The 16,450-nt window shown below is 48.6% G+C and overlaps 1 protein-coding gene across 3 annotated transcripts in view; it reads left to right on the forward strand.

Annotated features, from left to right (window-relative positions):
- ARHGAP25 (Rho GTPase activating protein 25) overlaps window positions 1-10,776 on the forward strand; it is a 32,793-nt gene extending 22,017 nt beyond the window's left edge. For 2 of the 3 annotated variants that reach the window (XM_035120641.2, XM_035120640.2), the window contains exons 8-11: window positions 868-989; window positions 1,248-1,453; window positions 4,064-4,665; window positions 8,026-10,775. In XM_035120641.2, the coding sequence (XP_034976532.1) occupies window positions 868-989; window positions 1,248-1,453; window positions 4,064-4,665; window positions 8,026-8,224 (1,129 nt within the window). In that variant the 3' untranslated portion in view covers window positions 8,225-10,775. Of the gene's footprint in view, window positions 1-867; window positions 990-1,247; window positions 1,454-4,063; window positions 4,666-8,025 lie in introns of all 3 variants that reach the window. The other variant, XM_035120642.2, reaches the window with a different exon arrangement.
- The last annotated feature ends 5,674 nt before the right edge of the window (window positions 10,777-16,450 follow it).

The following is a 16,450-nucleotide window of genomic DNA, read 5'->3' on the forward strand; positions in this document are numbered from 1 at the left end:
GTAACGATGCTCCACACCTTCGTGTCTTTAAGACTTTTATTGGTGCACTAGTGTCATTCAGCCCGTTAAATAAACGGGCGCTAGAACATATGTGAGCGTTGCGCGGAGCACCGGATCAAGGAGCCGGTCTGCAGAGTCAGCGCCCAGCAACGCCGTGCTGGATTGAGGAGGTGATGCTCCGTGCGGCGTTGCTGGGCGCTGACTCTGCAGACCGGCTCCTCGATCCGGTGCTCCACGCAGCGCTGATCAGCACCGACCCAGCAGGCCGCCGGATCAAGGAAGCGGCCTGCCGGGTCGGCACCCAGCAGCGCTGCACGGAGCACCGGTCTGCAGAGTCAGCGCCCAGCATCACCGCACGGAGCATCGCCTCCTCAATCCAGCACGGCGTTGCTGGGCGCTGAGTCGGACACAAGGACACAGGGACTGGACGCAGAGAAACTTGCACTTTATTATATAGGATACTTATTTACAGTGCAAGAGATAAGAGAAGCATGAGTGTTCTTCATCAGAATCTCGCAATGGCGCTTTCTGGCTACACGCCCAGCAAAGTAGTTTGGGGACCCCAAGGCGCCGCCCCTTGCTCCTACGGGAGCTGGCACGCCTCAAATCAGGCGTTGGGGGAAAAGGACACCTGTCCGATGCTCCTCCGCTGGCCATTTCCTGTAGAGGAGCTCTAGGCTGCAGTCGTGGCTCTTGGATGCTGCCGGAGCCCTGTACCGACCTGCTCATTTCCTCCTGCCCTTCACTGGACCCGCTGCTGGAGCTCTGACTGGTTGAGGAGCTGGACTTTATGATGGGGGGGCCGCTCTCTGTAACTCCGCCCCCTTACACTCACTTCCCCATTTTCTGGCCTCTGGATTCTGGCAGGTTCCTCCATGAAGTCCAGCAGAGTTCTGCCACCAACAAGATGAGTGTGGAGAATCTGGCGACAGTGTTTGGAGTGAATCTCATCAGACCAAAGATTGAAGACCCTGCCACCATTATGAGAGGTGCAATGGGGCAGAGGGGTGGGGTGTTTGGGTGAAACGAGGTGCCCCATTTATCCAACAAGGTGCACCCCATTTTGCAAATGTTCATATAGGTTAGTGCAACCTACATTTCTAGATTGTTAAATGAAGCTGATATTGTATAGATCAGTGGCTCCCAACTGGTGGTCCTTGGGCCCCAGGGGGTCCATGGCACCATTCCCCATGCCTCAGGCTTCTACCTAGCATGATCCTTTGGTGTGTTCCTCCCCCCCCTTGCAGGCACTCCTCAAATCCAGAAGGTGATGTCAACCATGATCAGCGACCATGCAAAGCTCTTACCCATATCGAAAGACATAGCACCTGCTTCGCCTCTGCAGAACAGCGACTCCAATAAATCTCCAATTCCTCGCAGCTCCGTCGGCTGGGATGCTGCCCAGAGGCCACTCATGGCCAGGGCGGGGAACAGGACTCTCCTGCGGCAAATCGTGAGCAGCTTTTATTATTATTATTATTAATTAAACTTGTACCCCACCTTTCCTCCAAGGAGCTCAAGGCTGCATACATATCCCCCCCTTTTAATCCTCACAACCACCCTGCGAGGTAGGCAAGGCTGAGAGTGAGTGAGTGGCCCGAGGTCACCCAGTGAGCTTCCTGTCCTAGTGGGGATTTGAACCCTGGCCTCCCAGGTCTCAGTCTGACACTCTAACCACTGCACCACACTGCCTCTACGTCTTTCTTCGTGGCCTCTGCGTCTTACCCATGCGCCGCAGGGTGTGTGATGCACATTCATTTACATTCATTTAGTTGCTTACAGAAAGGCTTACAGAAACCACAAAGTGGCTTCCAAAATAACGAAAAAGCAACACGAAATTTAACCCAATGCAGTAGGGATATGAAAACAAATAAAGACAGGTAGAGCGAGATGCAGGCACAGCAACAAGACTTCACTAGCGGCAAATAGAGCCAAAATGGTTTCCAAGGCATGAATCTCAGAAGAGCCTGCTGGATGAGGCCAATGGTCCATCTGGTCCAGCATCCTGTTCTCACAGGGGTCAACAGGATGCAACCTATGGGAAACAAGCAAGCTGTGGGAATGTGCAGGGTGGCAGGAGAAGATATATTGTTTATTAATATCCTTCCTAACTTGCACTAGCAAGTTCCTTTTCTTAGCAGAATTTACATTCCCCTTTTTACACGCACAGCAGATAGCTGGTTGCAGGCTTGTGTAAGCCTCTCACTATTATACAATTCAGTCTGTCTCAGACTGAATTGTGCGTTCCTGGTAAGTTCTCTTGAATCCCTCTTAAAAGAATAAAGACGTCACAATCTTATTCAAAGTCAATAATAGAAGTTTACTCACATCAGTTCACAGTTGGATTCCTGAAGGCAGACTTAGTTACAAATATGTACATGTGGATCTACCCCATATGGGAGAATTATTCTAGTGCTTCTGCTAACTGGGAGCTAGCAGAGCAGTCCTAGCTAAAAGCTGGTCAGACAAAGAAGGAAGGGGGGGAGAGAGGTGCGCTGCGTGACTCGTCCTTTTGTTACCTGGACAGGTAAGGTCATGCCCAATTTCTATCACATGCAAAAGGAAGGATGCTCCAGCCAGGAGGAACAGGAAGTTTCGACTGGCTGGACCAAACACCCCCTTGCATGTCCACTCTAGGAAAACAAGGAATGTTGTATTTCACTGCTCCCAGTAGATTACATCCCACACAAGCAGGATTGGCACACAAGAACAGCCCTCTTCCTTCCCATGTTTTCAAGCAACTGCTTGCTATTCAGAAGTATTGCTGCCAGCAACTCTGGAGGCAGAGGGTAGCCGTGATGGCTAGAAGCCATTGATAGTCCTCTCCTCCTCCATGAATTTGTCTACTCCTCTTTTAAAGTCATCTAGGTTGGTGGCCATCACTACCTCCTGTGGGAGGGAGTCCCACAGTTTTAACTCTGTGCTGCCTGAAGAAGTCCTTTCTTATATCTTTCCTGAATCTCCCAACATTCGGCTTCACTGGATGTCAATGAGTTCTGGCATCGTGCGAGAGAGAGAAATGCTTTTCTCTATCTACTCTCTCCAAGCCATGAATAATTTTATAAACTTCTGTTTATCCACATTTACCTTTTCTCTGCTCCTTCCAGGTATGGTTCATGCTTTAAAACTCCACGGCAGAATGCCCCCCCTTTCTTGCTCCAGAGCTTTCCCTGCAAAAACCTACTCTTTAAAGCTTAATTGGAGCAAACAGAAATCCACAGAAAACCTGAATTTCCATTTGTTGAGCTTCAGCTTTAAAGAAAAAACAACAACAACGCTCAGTCACTGAGCTTTTTAACATGTGGACCTGTTCCTGAAAAGTGTGGAGCAAATTAAGTGTGGATGATGATGGCGATGACGATATTTATTTATTTATTTAATACTCCGCCCATCTGGCTGGGTTTCCTCAGCCACTCTGGGTGGCTCCCAACAGAATTAAAAGCACAATAAAACACCAGACATTAAAAACATCCCTAAACAGGACTGCCTTCAGACATCTTCTAAAAGTCAGTTAGTGGTTTATTTCCTTGACATTGGATGGGAGGGCGTTCCACAGGGTGGGCGCCACCACCGAGAAGGCCCTCTGCCTGGTTCCCTGTAGCTTCACCTCTTGCAGTGAGGGAAACACCAGACGGCTCTCGGAGCTGGACCTCTGTGTCTGGGCAGAACGATGGGGGTGGAGATGCTCCTTCGGGTATACTGGAACCGAGGCTGTTTAGGGCTTTAAAGGTCAGCACCAACACTTTGATTTGTGCTTGGAAACATAGTGGGAGCCAATGTATACGTCTTTGAGGACCTTATCGTCCTTTCTCAAAACTTAGAAGTCCTGAATGCTGCAACCTTTCTTCAAAGGGGGGGGTCTCTCCACCCCCTTGATCATTTGGGTCACCCTTTTCTGAACCTTTCCCAGCTCTAGAATGTCCTTTCTGAAGTGAGGTTGACCAGAACTGGATGCAGTATTCCAAGTGCGGTTGTACTGATTTCCCTGAAAAAACCAGCCCTTCCCTTCCAGTGTCTAGTTTGGCCTCGGCATCTGCTTGAACGCTTCTCTCTTCTCTTTCAGAAAGACAACCCTGACGTCTCCATCTCTGAATCGGCTGCCAGGTCAGCTCAGTCGGCAGAAGGTAACGGGGAGATGCAGCCCAGCGATGTTCTGGGGACATGGACAGAAGAGCCCCGGAAAAGGACTCAGACACTACCGAGCAGGAAATGCTTTTCTTTCCTTTCCTCCAACAGAGGGAACCAAAGCACAGATGGAAATGAGATTTTCAACAGTGAATTTTGGTCCTCACCTTCCCCTTCCCCAGCCGGCTTGCAGCCTGTTTCTTCTACAGCTGCCCACAAAAGGACGCTCTCGGGGGGACTGTCCAAGTGGTTCAGTCTCCCACAGGCTTCCAACTCCCACACCCTCAGTGGTTCAGCGCTGGAAACGAGGAAGGAGGCCCACGATGAGAGGCCATTGGACCAGATTAGTGAAATTTCAGGACAGGGTTCCCCAATACATGACATTCCTCATCCTGGGCAAAACGGGGCAGTGGTTGCAAACCCCAGTCCTGAAAGCAGGAGCTGCCATTCAGAGGACCCCGAGGTCCTTCGGAAGATGATTGCGGAGCTTAAGGAGGAGATGGAGTCACAGAAAAAGGACTACGAAGAGCAAATTAGGAGGTAATGCAGATATCTCGGTTGAGTCTGTTTCTCTCTGAAGCTGATAGTTTTATTTTATTCATAGCGGCCAAGTACTCCGTATTTCCCGGGAAACCCCTGTTTTCCCTTACCGTTTCCTGGCGGTCTCCCGTTTCAGCTCCTCTCCCGTTAATCTCCCTTATTTTGGCTCATGTCGGCGGCCATTTTTCTGGTGTCGCTTTACCCATCTATGGGCACCAGAAAATGGCTGGCGCCAGAAGTCGCATCTACGCATGTCTGGAAGTGCGTAGATGCAACTTCCGGTGTCGCTTTGCCCATCGATGGGCACCGAAAATGGCCGACGCCAATTGGCAAAAAGAAAGGGGATAATGATAAGAAAACTGTTAAAGGAGAATTAAAAATGAAGACCGGGGAAGGGGGGAGGTAGGGGAAGCCTTCAAAATAATGTTTATGGATAATGAATGGATATAGTATTTTTCTTCTTTTTTTCCTGTTTTCTTTTTTCTGTTTTTCTTTCCTTTTTTATTTTTTGTGGGGGTGGGGTGGGGCTTTTCTTTTTTATAAGATATGTATAGATAGATAGTTGGGTGGACACCCTCCTTTATCTTCCCTCGCCATCCTAGAGCTCCCTGGTGGCAGGAGGGGGCTCGGGGGGGAGGGAGGAGGGGACAAACCCAACTATAAAATGGACCACCTTCAACTATCCACTTTGCATGGGACTCTCTCGTGGCAGGAGAGGGCTCGTGGGGGGGGGGTAGAAGAAGGGGGAGAATATGTTATGTATGTCTTGCTTTATTGTGTAAAATTAATAAAAAATTATTCTAAAAAAGAAAAGAAAGAAAGAAAATGGCTGACGCCGGCACTGGAAGTTGCGTCTACGCACTTCCGGACATGCGTAGACGTGACTGCCATTTTTGGTGCCCATAGATGGGCAAAGCGACACTGGAAGTTGCGTCTACGCAACTTCCGGTGTCGCGCGGCTGCCGATCCCAGATTTCTCCGCGAGAGACTTGGCAGGTATGATTTTATTATTTATTTGTTCCATTCCCACCCCACCTTTTTCTCCATGGAGCTCAAAGTACATGGTTCTCCCCACATTCCTCCTTTAATCCCCACAACAATAATATTCGGGGGGGGGGGTTGTTATTGTTATTGTTGGTTATTACTGTATAGTATGTACAGTATTTTTTGTATTTCATCTAATCCCAATGCCCTGCAGTCATCAGAAAGAATGCACATTCTCTCCTCCCCACCCCCAGAAATTTCCCCAAAGAATTATGGAAAACAAGTGACATTTATATATCATTTCTTACTCCCATCAAATTGATCTCTTAATGGATAATCCTGCAAATACAGAATGTGGCTGTTTGCTGGGTGCTTGAACCATCTTCAGCAGGCATAGGCAAACTCAGCCCTCCAGATGTTTTTGGGACTACAATTTCCATCATCCCTGACCACTGGTCCTGTTAGCTAGGGATCATGGGAGTTGTAGTCCCAAAACATCTGGAGGGCCGAGTTTGCCTATGCCTGATCTTCAGCATCCTTCCTGAACTTTGGGCTCTCCTGATCTTTAGGACTTCAACTTCCACCAGCCCCAGTGTCCATCCAGCCATCTTCTCATGAGCTCCAGCATCGTAGGGCTGTGCTGGGGAGAGCAGATGGAAGTAGCAGCCCAAAGCAACCAGAGGGAGCACCATGTTGAGGAAGATAGTACAGTAATAATACAGTAAAAATGCATCCATCCTCCCTGCCCAGCCCCCCTGTGCGCACATCTGTCCTGGCTACCAGCAAACCATGCTACACTGCTGACAAGATGGCATCTCCCATTCCAAGGATAGAAACTAAGTGGAGGATAGAAACTAAGGATAGAAGGACAGAAACTAAGAAACACATGCACCCAGGTTAAGATAAGATAAGATAAGATATCTTTATTGTCATTGTCCCCTTGCGGGAACAACGAAATTACTCGGTTGCTACATCCACTCAGATAAAGCATTCCGCATAATCCAAAATTACAAAAAGCTAATTAAAAACAGTAATTATACTACAAAATGACAAGTAAAATAAGATGACTTCAAAGTCCGGGCTTTCCATTTAAGGCCAAAATTGCTCTAGAGAAGAAACTGTTCCTGAGACGGCTCGTTTTTGCCTGCATTGTTCTATATCTCCGTCCTGATGGCAGGAGCTGAAAGAAATGGTGACCAGGGTGCGTTGGATCTCTTGATATATCTAGTGCTTTTCTATGGCACCTGGTGGTGTAAATTTGTTCTAAGGTGGTGAGTGAGCAGCCAATAATGCTCTCTGCTGTTTTAATAATTCTACACAGCCCTGCTCTGTCCTGGGAAGTACAGCTTCCATACCACACACATAAACCGTACGTGAGCACGCTCTGTATGGCACAGTGATAGAAGGCAAGCAGCAGCTTTTGTGGAAGATGGTTTTTCCTTAAAATTCTCAAAAAATACAGTCTCTGCTGCGCCTTCTTCACAAGCCCCCTTGTATTAACACTCCAGGACAGATCCTCCTGTAACTCAATGCCTAGAAATCTAAACGTTGTTACCCTCTCCACACAAATTCCATCAATCAAGAGTGGCTGGACCTCGTTCTTCTGTCTCCTAAAGTCCACCACAAGCTCCTTAGTTTTCTTTGTGTTTATGAGCAAGTTGTTGACTCTGCACCACTCTGTCAGCCGCTCCACCTCATCTCTATACTCAGTTTCACCCTCCTTATCAGAGATGAGCCCGATGACGGTTGTGTCATCTGCAAATTTGACAACCCTATTTCTAGGGTGGGCAGCGACACAATCATATGTATAAAGTGTATAAAGGAGCGGACTAAGCACGCATCCTTGTGGTGTTCCTGTGTTAGTCCTAAGCATGTTTGACATATAAGGGCCCAACCGGACCCTCTGGGAGCGATCTGAGAGAAAGTCCAGTATCCACCCACAGAGTGATCGCGGGAGCCCCAGATTTCCCAGTTTCGTTATCAGACGTCGCGGTAGAATGGTATTGAATGCCGAGCTGAAATCTACAAAAAGCAGTCTGGCGTAGCTCCCCCGCTGCTCCAAATGTGCAAGAACAGCTTGGAGGGCAATCGCCACGGCATCCTCTGTTGTTTTGTAGGCAAATTGGAATGTGTCCAATCCCTCTGGTAGGCAGGCAATGACATAATTTCGTACCATAATTTCGGTTAAGGGTGCATGCGACAGGCCTGCTTTGATCTCCAACAGAATGGCCAAAGGCTCAGGAGGAAGGGCTGGGGAGAAGTGGGGAAAGCTATATCTGAAATCTGCTCATGACCTGCCACCTGAGGCAGTTGCCTCACTCTCCTAACGGTAGGGCCAGCCCTGCCTGTTGACAACACTTCCCATTTTTTTTGCAGCCTCGAGAAGGAGAACTATGAGGTCTGGGCCAAAGTGGTAAAGCTGAACAAAGAGATCGAGAAAGAAAAGAATAGGTTTGCTGAGCTGGAGAGTAAGCTTCAGGGCGTCGAGCGTTCCCAGGCTGACGTTGAAAAGAAGAACAAACTTCTGGAGAACTCCATTAAGTCCATGATCCAATCTGCAACGAAAAGTGACTAAGGGAAAGGGCCGCTCATTCTGAACAGAAACTAGCCGTGCTCCTTGCAGGGCAGGGGGGCGGTCGGTCAGAGGCTTTTTCAAGCACCGTGCCTGCCTTTCTTTCAATGGCCTGTTGTGCTGGGTCATGAGTCAGGCCTGGTGGAGACTGGTGAGTCCCAGGCAGCTGATAGATGCTCTTAGTATATGCTGGAGAGCTGCAGGCTGCAACCTCCTCCCACGCCCAACTCTCTTTGCAGTAATAGCACAGCCGCCTCAGGCCATTTTCCTTCCTGACCCCCATTGATTAAACATCCCGTTCTTGTGGCCAAATCGCAAGAGCTGCCACACACACCCCCCCAGCATTCTTTCACTTGCTGGCTTTTTTTGTGTGTTTTCATTCCATGTTATATTTATTTTGCCAGCCCTCCTTTTAATCCTGCTTGGCAATCTTGATTGCAGGACCAGGCATCGGGTTCCCCTACCCCAACTCATGCAAATGAGAGACCAACGAGGCTGGTTTTTTGGGGGTTATTGAATACAGATGAAAGAGGATTGGCTTAAGCATGGGGCAATCAAAATACTTACAGCCCGCCCGCTGGAAGTGATGCGTGGTCAATCCAGACGGGGGTTCCTAAGACTTACATCAAATAGGGTGGCCCCCGAAGGGACCGCCATCTGGGGGAGTGCCTTCGGTCCTGGCCCCCCCTGGGCATGTGGACATAGCCACTCCCCATGAATCTCTTTAACGGGATACCCCAGCGTTTGGAGGGGCAGGCAGAAACTACAACCTCCCTTCCATCCAAAACAAAGGATTGCCCCAATGCCCAATCAGTTGTGACGATTGCTATGAGGTAGGCAAAACCAGTGGGTCAGTGTCAATTAGCCCGGTGGGCAAATTCCTACCCGACCCCTTAAAGAACGATGACCACCGTAGCCACAGCAAAGCCATTGACTATCAGCTTAAACCAAGTGTGGGTGGGCAGGAAAGAAACCTGGCGAAGGAACAAACAGGTACAGTGGTGCCTCGCAAGACGAATTTAATTTCGTTCCACGAGTCAATTCGTTTTGCGAAAAATTCGTCTTGCGAATCGTGGTTTCCCATAGGAATGCATTGAAATTTCTTTTTTTTGCCCATAGGAACGCATTAATTAAATTTCAATGCGTTCCTATGGGAAACCGCGATTCGCAAGACGAATTTTTCGCAAAACGGATTCATCTTGTGAGTCACCATCAGATCCCAAAACGCATTCGTCTTCCGAAAAATTCGTCTTGCAGGGCATTCGTCTTGCGAGGTACCACTGTAGTGCCCCAGGTGTGGGCTGCTTAAATGGGCAAGGGGCGGATCCAAGGGAAGCCTACCCGCTCTGTTGGCTCTGCCCCTGGCAGAATTGTAGAGCTGAAAGGGACACAACCTCTGTGCAACCTCTGTGACGGTGGCCTTGTGAGTCCAACAATTTATTTCCCATTCTAATTTTGGTGCTGGCCACCCTGTTGCATGTCCCCTCCCAACCAACAACTTTGCCTGGGAGCCGTATCAATCCAGTTAGCTGTTGCCTTCTTGGGTTTGATGGTACGTTCTATTTTATACTCACTGGCTGTGGCCAATGGTGTCTGAAGTCCAAAACCTCTGGCGCTTGGGGAAAGACGGCCCTGGAATGAAGGAACCCTACAGAAACTTGACACTGAAAAGACTTTGTCTACTTTCACACTTTGGTGTTTTGTTTAGAGCTGAAATGAAACAAAATGTTGCCTAGTCGTCAGATGAGCAAATATTACACACCTGAACACAGTGTATTGAACCTTTACACCCAACCCTTGAACAGTATCTTTTTTAAAATGAAGAAATGTGTGTGTGAAAATGTCCAGTTGTTGCAAGCACTGGAGGGCTGGCTGGATAGCTTTAAGATATTAAGCAGCCCAAAAGTGTGGATCAAGGTTCTAGTCCTGTGGGAGTCTGGTGGAGACACAAAACTGCTGAAGTGAAGAAGAGATCTAACCTCAAAGTGGTTTCCTCCTATGCTGGAAGAAATACTGGCACATAAAATGATGGTTTCATCTCTGTATAAAGTCTCTGACATTTTGTGTTCAAACAGTTCCTGAAATGCTCTACTCTTGAGCTGAGAAATGGGGTGGGAGCAGGACACCATTTCACTGAGGGAGGAGAAATTCTGCAACAGCCTCACAAGCTTCAGGCTCACAATTTGAATTTCTTTCTTTTTCTTTTACTAAGGTTTTTCCAGTGGCAGCTAACATAATAAAATTAAAATAGAACAATAGAACAACTTATTAAAACAAACAAAGCAGGGTAAAGGTAAAGGGACCCCTGACCATCAGGTCTAGTTGTGTCCGACTCTGGGGTTGCGGCGCTCATCTCGCTTTATTGGCCGAGGGAGGCGGCATACAGCTTCCCGGTCATGTGGCCAGCATGACAAAGCCGCTTCTGGCGAACCAGAGCAGCGCATGGAAACGCCGTTTACCTTCCCGCTGTAGCGGTACCTATTTATCTACTTGCACTTTGACGTGCTTTCGAACTGTTAGGTTGGCAGGAGCAGGGACCGAGCAACGGGAGCTCACCCCGTCGCGGGGATTCGAACCGCCGACCTTCTGATCGGCAAGCCCTAGGCACCACATACAATTGTGGAGTCGGCAGGAACCCCCAGGGGCAGAGGCATTCCTAGGACAAGGAACTGTATTGGCACCCTCTGTGAAAATACCACTTCTCCCTCTTTTGATCTTGCTGCAATAGCGGCTGTGTGTCACCAGCACAAGGGACCCTAGTTAGGCCTCTGGAGATGCAGAAGAATATACAGAAGAGAGAGAGCCTAACTGATCACATTCGTATAGGGAGACAGTTGGCCGAAGAGAAGAAGAGGTGGCTTACGGTGTTTCGAATGACATTTCCTTATCTCAGGTTGTGCTGAGAAGCATAGAGGAAAAAAGGGGCACATAGCTAAACTCTCACTAGGTGCAGTAAAGTGGCTTCTGTTTCTTTAGCACAACAAATCAACTTGAAATAAAATTATCAGGACTTTTTGCAGTTTGGAAAGTGTCAGGGAAATGCTAGCATGGGATGAACGATTAACTCTAAACACCCTGTAAGCAAATCGGGAAGAACGCAGAACAAATGCTCGCAGTCACCCAACAGCTCAACAATGGATAGATATAATCTAACATCTGCGTAAGCTTTGTGCAAGCAAATCAAAATGAATGTTCTGGCGCTGCTGCTGCTGCTTCCTTCATCTCCCCTTCTCCTTATCTCTGTCCAGAGCTGCTTTGCCTACCGCAGCCCTGAACCCAATGAAGGAGCAAAAGGCTGCCTTTGAGTCCCGACTCCTCTTCCCCTTTAGACAATCTCTTTATTTCTCGTCTCCGGGTTGATTAAATGGTGCTTAGCTTTAGAATAAGTCCAAAAATCGTATATAAGAGGTCAAAATCTTGTAAACATGGAAAGGTTATTTTTTATTGGGGGCGAGCCAAGGGGGGTGTAACACAGAACTTAGCAGTCCTTAATTTTGGGGGTGATTTTTTCCAGACACTCCCGGGCCTATGCCTCTGGCAAGGGTCAGTTTTGCCAATCTCTAGGTGGTACTCTGATCATATTCTAGCCCAAACTCCTGCAATGCAGGAATCACAGCTAAAGAATCCCTGAAAGATGATCTAACCTCTGCTTCAAAACTCCCATCGAAGAAGAATCCACCACCTTCCAATGGAGTCCATTTCAGTGTCAAACAGCTTCATTGGCTCCCGGTACGTTTCCGAGCACAATTCAAAGTGTTGGTGCTGAGATTTAAAGCCCTAAACGGCCTCAGCCCAGTATGCCTGAAGGAGCGTCTCCACCCCCATCGTTCAGCCTGGACCCTGAGATTCAGCGCTGAGGGCCTTCTGGTGGTTCCCTCATTGCGAGAAGTGAGGTTACAAGGAACCAGGCAGAGGGCCTTCTCAGTAGTGGCACCCGCCCTGTGGAACGCCCTCCCACCAGATGTCAAGGAAATAAACAACTATTTGACTTTTAGAAGACATCTGAAGGCAGCCCTGTTTAGGGAAGTTTTTAATGATTGATGTTTTATTGTGTTTTTAATATTCTATTGAGGGCCACCCAGAGTGGCTGGGGAAACCCAGCCAGATGGGTGGTGTATAAATAATAAAATTTTAATATTATTATTATTACTATTACTGTCAGAAAGTTCTTCCTAGTATTTAGTCGGAGGCCTGTTTCTTGTCATTTGAATCCATTGCTTTGGGAGCAGCAGAGGCTAGATGGCAATCTTCCAGGGGTCCTCTAGATGTAATTCCTGCATTGCAGGGGGTCAGACCAGATGACCCCTTGGGTCCCTTTCAAGGCCACAGTTCTGTGATCCTATGCACCACCTGGTTAGCGCTCCATGCACTTTGTGTAGGTGAATAGGTTCGCCAACTGCAAGCCTGCAAGAGAAAGACATGAAGGCTTCTGGTGGTGAAGAGTTAACAATGGGCTTTGCTCACATTTCAAAACATTTTTCTTAACAGGCCAACAGCACATTTTTTCCCCCTGCCACACGAGAGCTTGCCTGTGCGGCAAAGGGCTCTGAGACCAGGCCAAGTGGGTGTTCGTTTAGCATAAGCTTAGAAATTTCACCACTTCCTCTGCAGATAGGCCTGTATGAAAATGTGTCTGTTTCTAAAGAGCGGCACTAACCTCTTTGAATTATTTCTGCGTCCCCCCCCTAAAATCCACAGGGTTTATAAGAATCGTACGCAGAGAGTTTATTTGCAGCCAGAAGGTCAAGGCAGTGGGAAGTTTGAACTGCTAATGGTTATTATATTTATAGAAAGGTCGTCCCTTGGGGCCAGTGACCTTCCTGAAACTTGCACTACAACATCTGGTAGATGAAAACATGCCCTCCAGCGCTGAGGATCTTAGATGTACTAGGCCTGTTTTCTCAGGGAATTGTCACAGCTGCTGGTATACAGAGCAAATCTTTAGATTGCAGCCTTCCTCAACCTGGTGCTCCCCAGATGTTTTCACCGAGGCATGGAGCTGTAGTATAAAACATCTGGAAGGGTGCCACATTGGGAAAGGTGCTTTAGAACATATTCCCCAGGCCTCTCCCCCATGGGCGTACCCAGGATCAAAACTAGGGGGGGCAAGGGGAGGGGCCAAGGCACGGAAGGGGAGGGGCCACAAAGTGGGCGGGAACGGCGATCTCGCGCTCCGCCGGGCTGTGCCCCTCCCTAGCAGCAGGGCTGGTAGGCGGAGGCGGAGCCCAGCCCAGCGGAGCGCGAGTTCAGCGTTCCCGCCCACCGCGCCGCGCTCCCTGGTTCCCCGCCGCGCTTGGCCCTTGCTCTCCCCACCTGATAAACTGTTTCACTTTATTTATTAATTTCATGAAATGTATACACCACTTGACTGTTTGGGGACGGGGGTGTGTGTGGCGGAAACCACACACACACACAGTTTACAAGAATGATAAAGCGATAAAATGATCTATGAGAAAAATTAACAGCAACAGTTCCAGACTTTCCAAAAGTTAAAATAGGTAAAGGTAAAGGGACCCCTGACCATTAGGTCCAGTCGTGACCGACTCTGGGGTTGCGCGCTCATCTCGCATTATTGGCCGAGGGAGCCAGCGTACAGCTTCCAGGTCGTGTGGCCAGCATAACAAAGCCGCTTCTGGAAAACCAGAGCTGCACATGGAAACGCCGTTTACCTTCCCGCTGTAGAGGTTACTATTTATCTACTTGCATTTTGACGTGCTTTCGAACTAGGTTGGCAGGAGCTGGGACCGAGCAACGGGAGCTCACCCTGTCACAGGGATTCGAACCGCCAACCTTCTGATCAGCAAGCCCTAGGCTCAGTGGTTTAACCCACAGCGCCAGCACATTAAAACTCGCAACAACTTTCTAAATACAGTGCTACCTCGGAAGTCGAATGGAATCCATTCCAGAAGTCTGTTCGACTTCCAAAACGTTCGGAAACCAAGGTGTGGCTTCTGATTGACTGCAGCGAGCTCCTGCAGCCAATCAGAAGCTGTGGAAGCTGCGTTGGATGTTTGGGTTCCAAATAATGTTCGCAAACCAGGACACTCACTTCTGGGTTTGTGGCGTTCAGGAGCCAAAACATTAGACTTGCAAGGCGTTTGGGATCCAAGGTACGACTGTATCTAGGTAGGCTTGTCTAAATAAAAATGCTTTTAGCAGGCACCTGCCTGATATCAATCGGCAGAGAGTTCCAGAGTGTAGATGCCGCCACACTTAAAGATCGGCTCTTGCAAATGGAGAGCGAGTATCCTGAGATTTCCCATCCTTGCCTAACGGTCCACATGCAGCCTGGCGACTTCAACCTTTGCCTTATCTTCTATTAATAGTAAATTGGCGTTTTGTGTGCATTGCAGGCCTGGCCCCCATATGCCTCACAGTGAGAAAGAAGTGAAAATAAAACTGTCAGTATCATGATGCCGTTATACAAATCTATGGTGCAACCATGCTTGGAATACTATGTACAGTTCTGGCCGCCTCACCTCAAAGCAGATATTGCAGGGTTGGAAAAGGGCAGCCAAAATGATCAAGGGGGTGGAGCCGCTCCCCTACGAAGAAAGCTTGCAGTATTTGGGACTTTTAAGTTTTGAGCTGGAGAGGCTTTCTGCCTCTCACAGAACACTGGAACTCATTGACACCCAAGGAAGCTAAATGCTGGAAGATGCATGACAGACTCTCTCACCAGAGTGGTGCATGCTCTAGTTATCTCCCGCTTGGACTACTGCAATGTGCTCTACGTGGGGCTACCTTTGAAGGTGACTCGGAAACTGCAATTAATCCAGAATGCGGCAGCTAGACTGGTGACTGGGAGCGACCGCCGAGACCACATAACACCGGTCCTAAGAGACCTACATTGGCTCCCAGTACGTTTCCGAGCACAATTCAAAATGTTGGTGCTGACCTTTAAAGCCCTAAACGGCCTCGGTCCAGTATACCTGAAGGAGCGTCTCCACCCCATTGTTCAGCCTGAGATCCAGCACCGAGGGCCTTCTGGCGGTTCCCTCACTGCGAGAAGCAAAGCTACAGGGAACCAGGCAGAGGGCCTTCTCAGTAGCGGCGCCTGCTCTGTGGAACGCCCTTCCATTGGCGATCAAGGAGATAAACAACTGCCTGACATTTAGAAAACACCTAAAGGCAGCCCTGTTTAGGGAAGTTTTTAATCTGTGATATTTTAATGTATTTTGGTATTTGTTGGAAGCTGCCTAGAGTGGCGGGGAAAACCCAGCCAGATGGGTGGGGTGCTGTTGTTGTTTAGTCGTTTCCGACTCTTCGTGACCCCATGGACCATAGCACGCCAGGCACTCCTGTCTTGCACTGCCTCCCGCAGTTTGGTCAAACTCATGTTCGTAGCTTCGAGAACACTGTCCAACCATCTCGTCCTCTGTCGTCCCCTTCTCCTAGTGCCCTCAATCTTTCCCAACATCAAGGTCTTTTCCAAGGATTCTTCTCTTCTCATGAGGTGGCCAAAGTATTGGAGCCTCAGCTTCAGGCTGTCCTTCCAGTGAGCACTCAGGGCTGATTTCCTTCAGAATGGATAGGTTTGATCTTCTTCCATGGGACTCTCAAGAGCCTCCTCCAGCACCATAATTCAAATAATAATAATAATAATAATAATAATAATAATAATAATAATAATAGAAAGTCCTTTCTCACACAGTGCAGAGTTAAACAATGGCACTCTCTTCCGCAGGAGGCAGGGATGGTCATCCTTTTAAAAGAGGATTAGAGGAGAAGGCTATTCATATTGGCTACAGTCTGCCTTCACATTCAGAGGCAACGATGCTTCTGAATACCAGTTGCTGGAAGGGGAGGCGAGAGGCTTCTTGTCCTGCATCTGGGTGGCCACTTTGAGAACAGGATGCTGGACTAGATGGGCCACTGGCCTGATCCATCAGGCTCTTCTGATGTTCTTATGCTGCTACTGATGGCCATAAAAAGCGCCACCAGGGTCTTCCAACTTGCCGAAAGTGCTCCGTCCGAATTTGGACCTGCTTGCACATTTCGACATTCAGAATCTGGCCGTAGGTTGGGGGAGGGAGAGAAAGGCTGTCTTCTAGGCGGTGCTATCGTCTGCAGCAGCTGGTGAAGCTTGTGAAAATTTGACTTATCACGTGTAAAAACGCAGGGCGATCTTTCAGCCCACTTGACACAATGTGCCGATGACGGGAACTGGGAAGGAGGGAATTTGGCTGCACAAGCCCCTGCTGGCTGGATTGTTGCTGCATCCAGAGA

Source organism: Zootoca vivipara, chromosome 6 (assembly GCF_963506605.1).
Source record: "Zootoca vivipara chromosome 6, rZooViv1.1, whole genome shotgun sequence".
In the NCBI taxonomy this organism is placed as follows: Eukaryota; Metazoa; Chordata; class Lepidosauria; order Squamata; family Lacertidae; genus Zootoca; species Zootoca vivipara.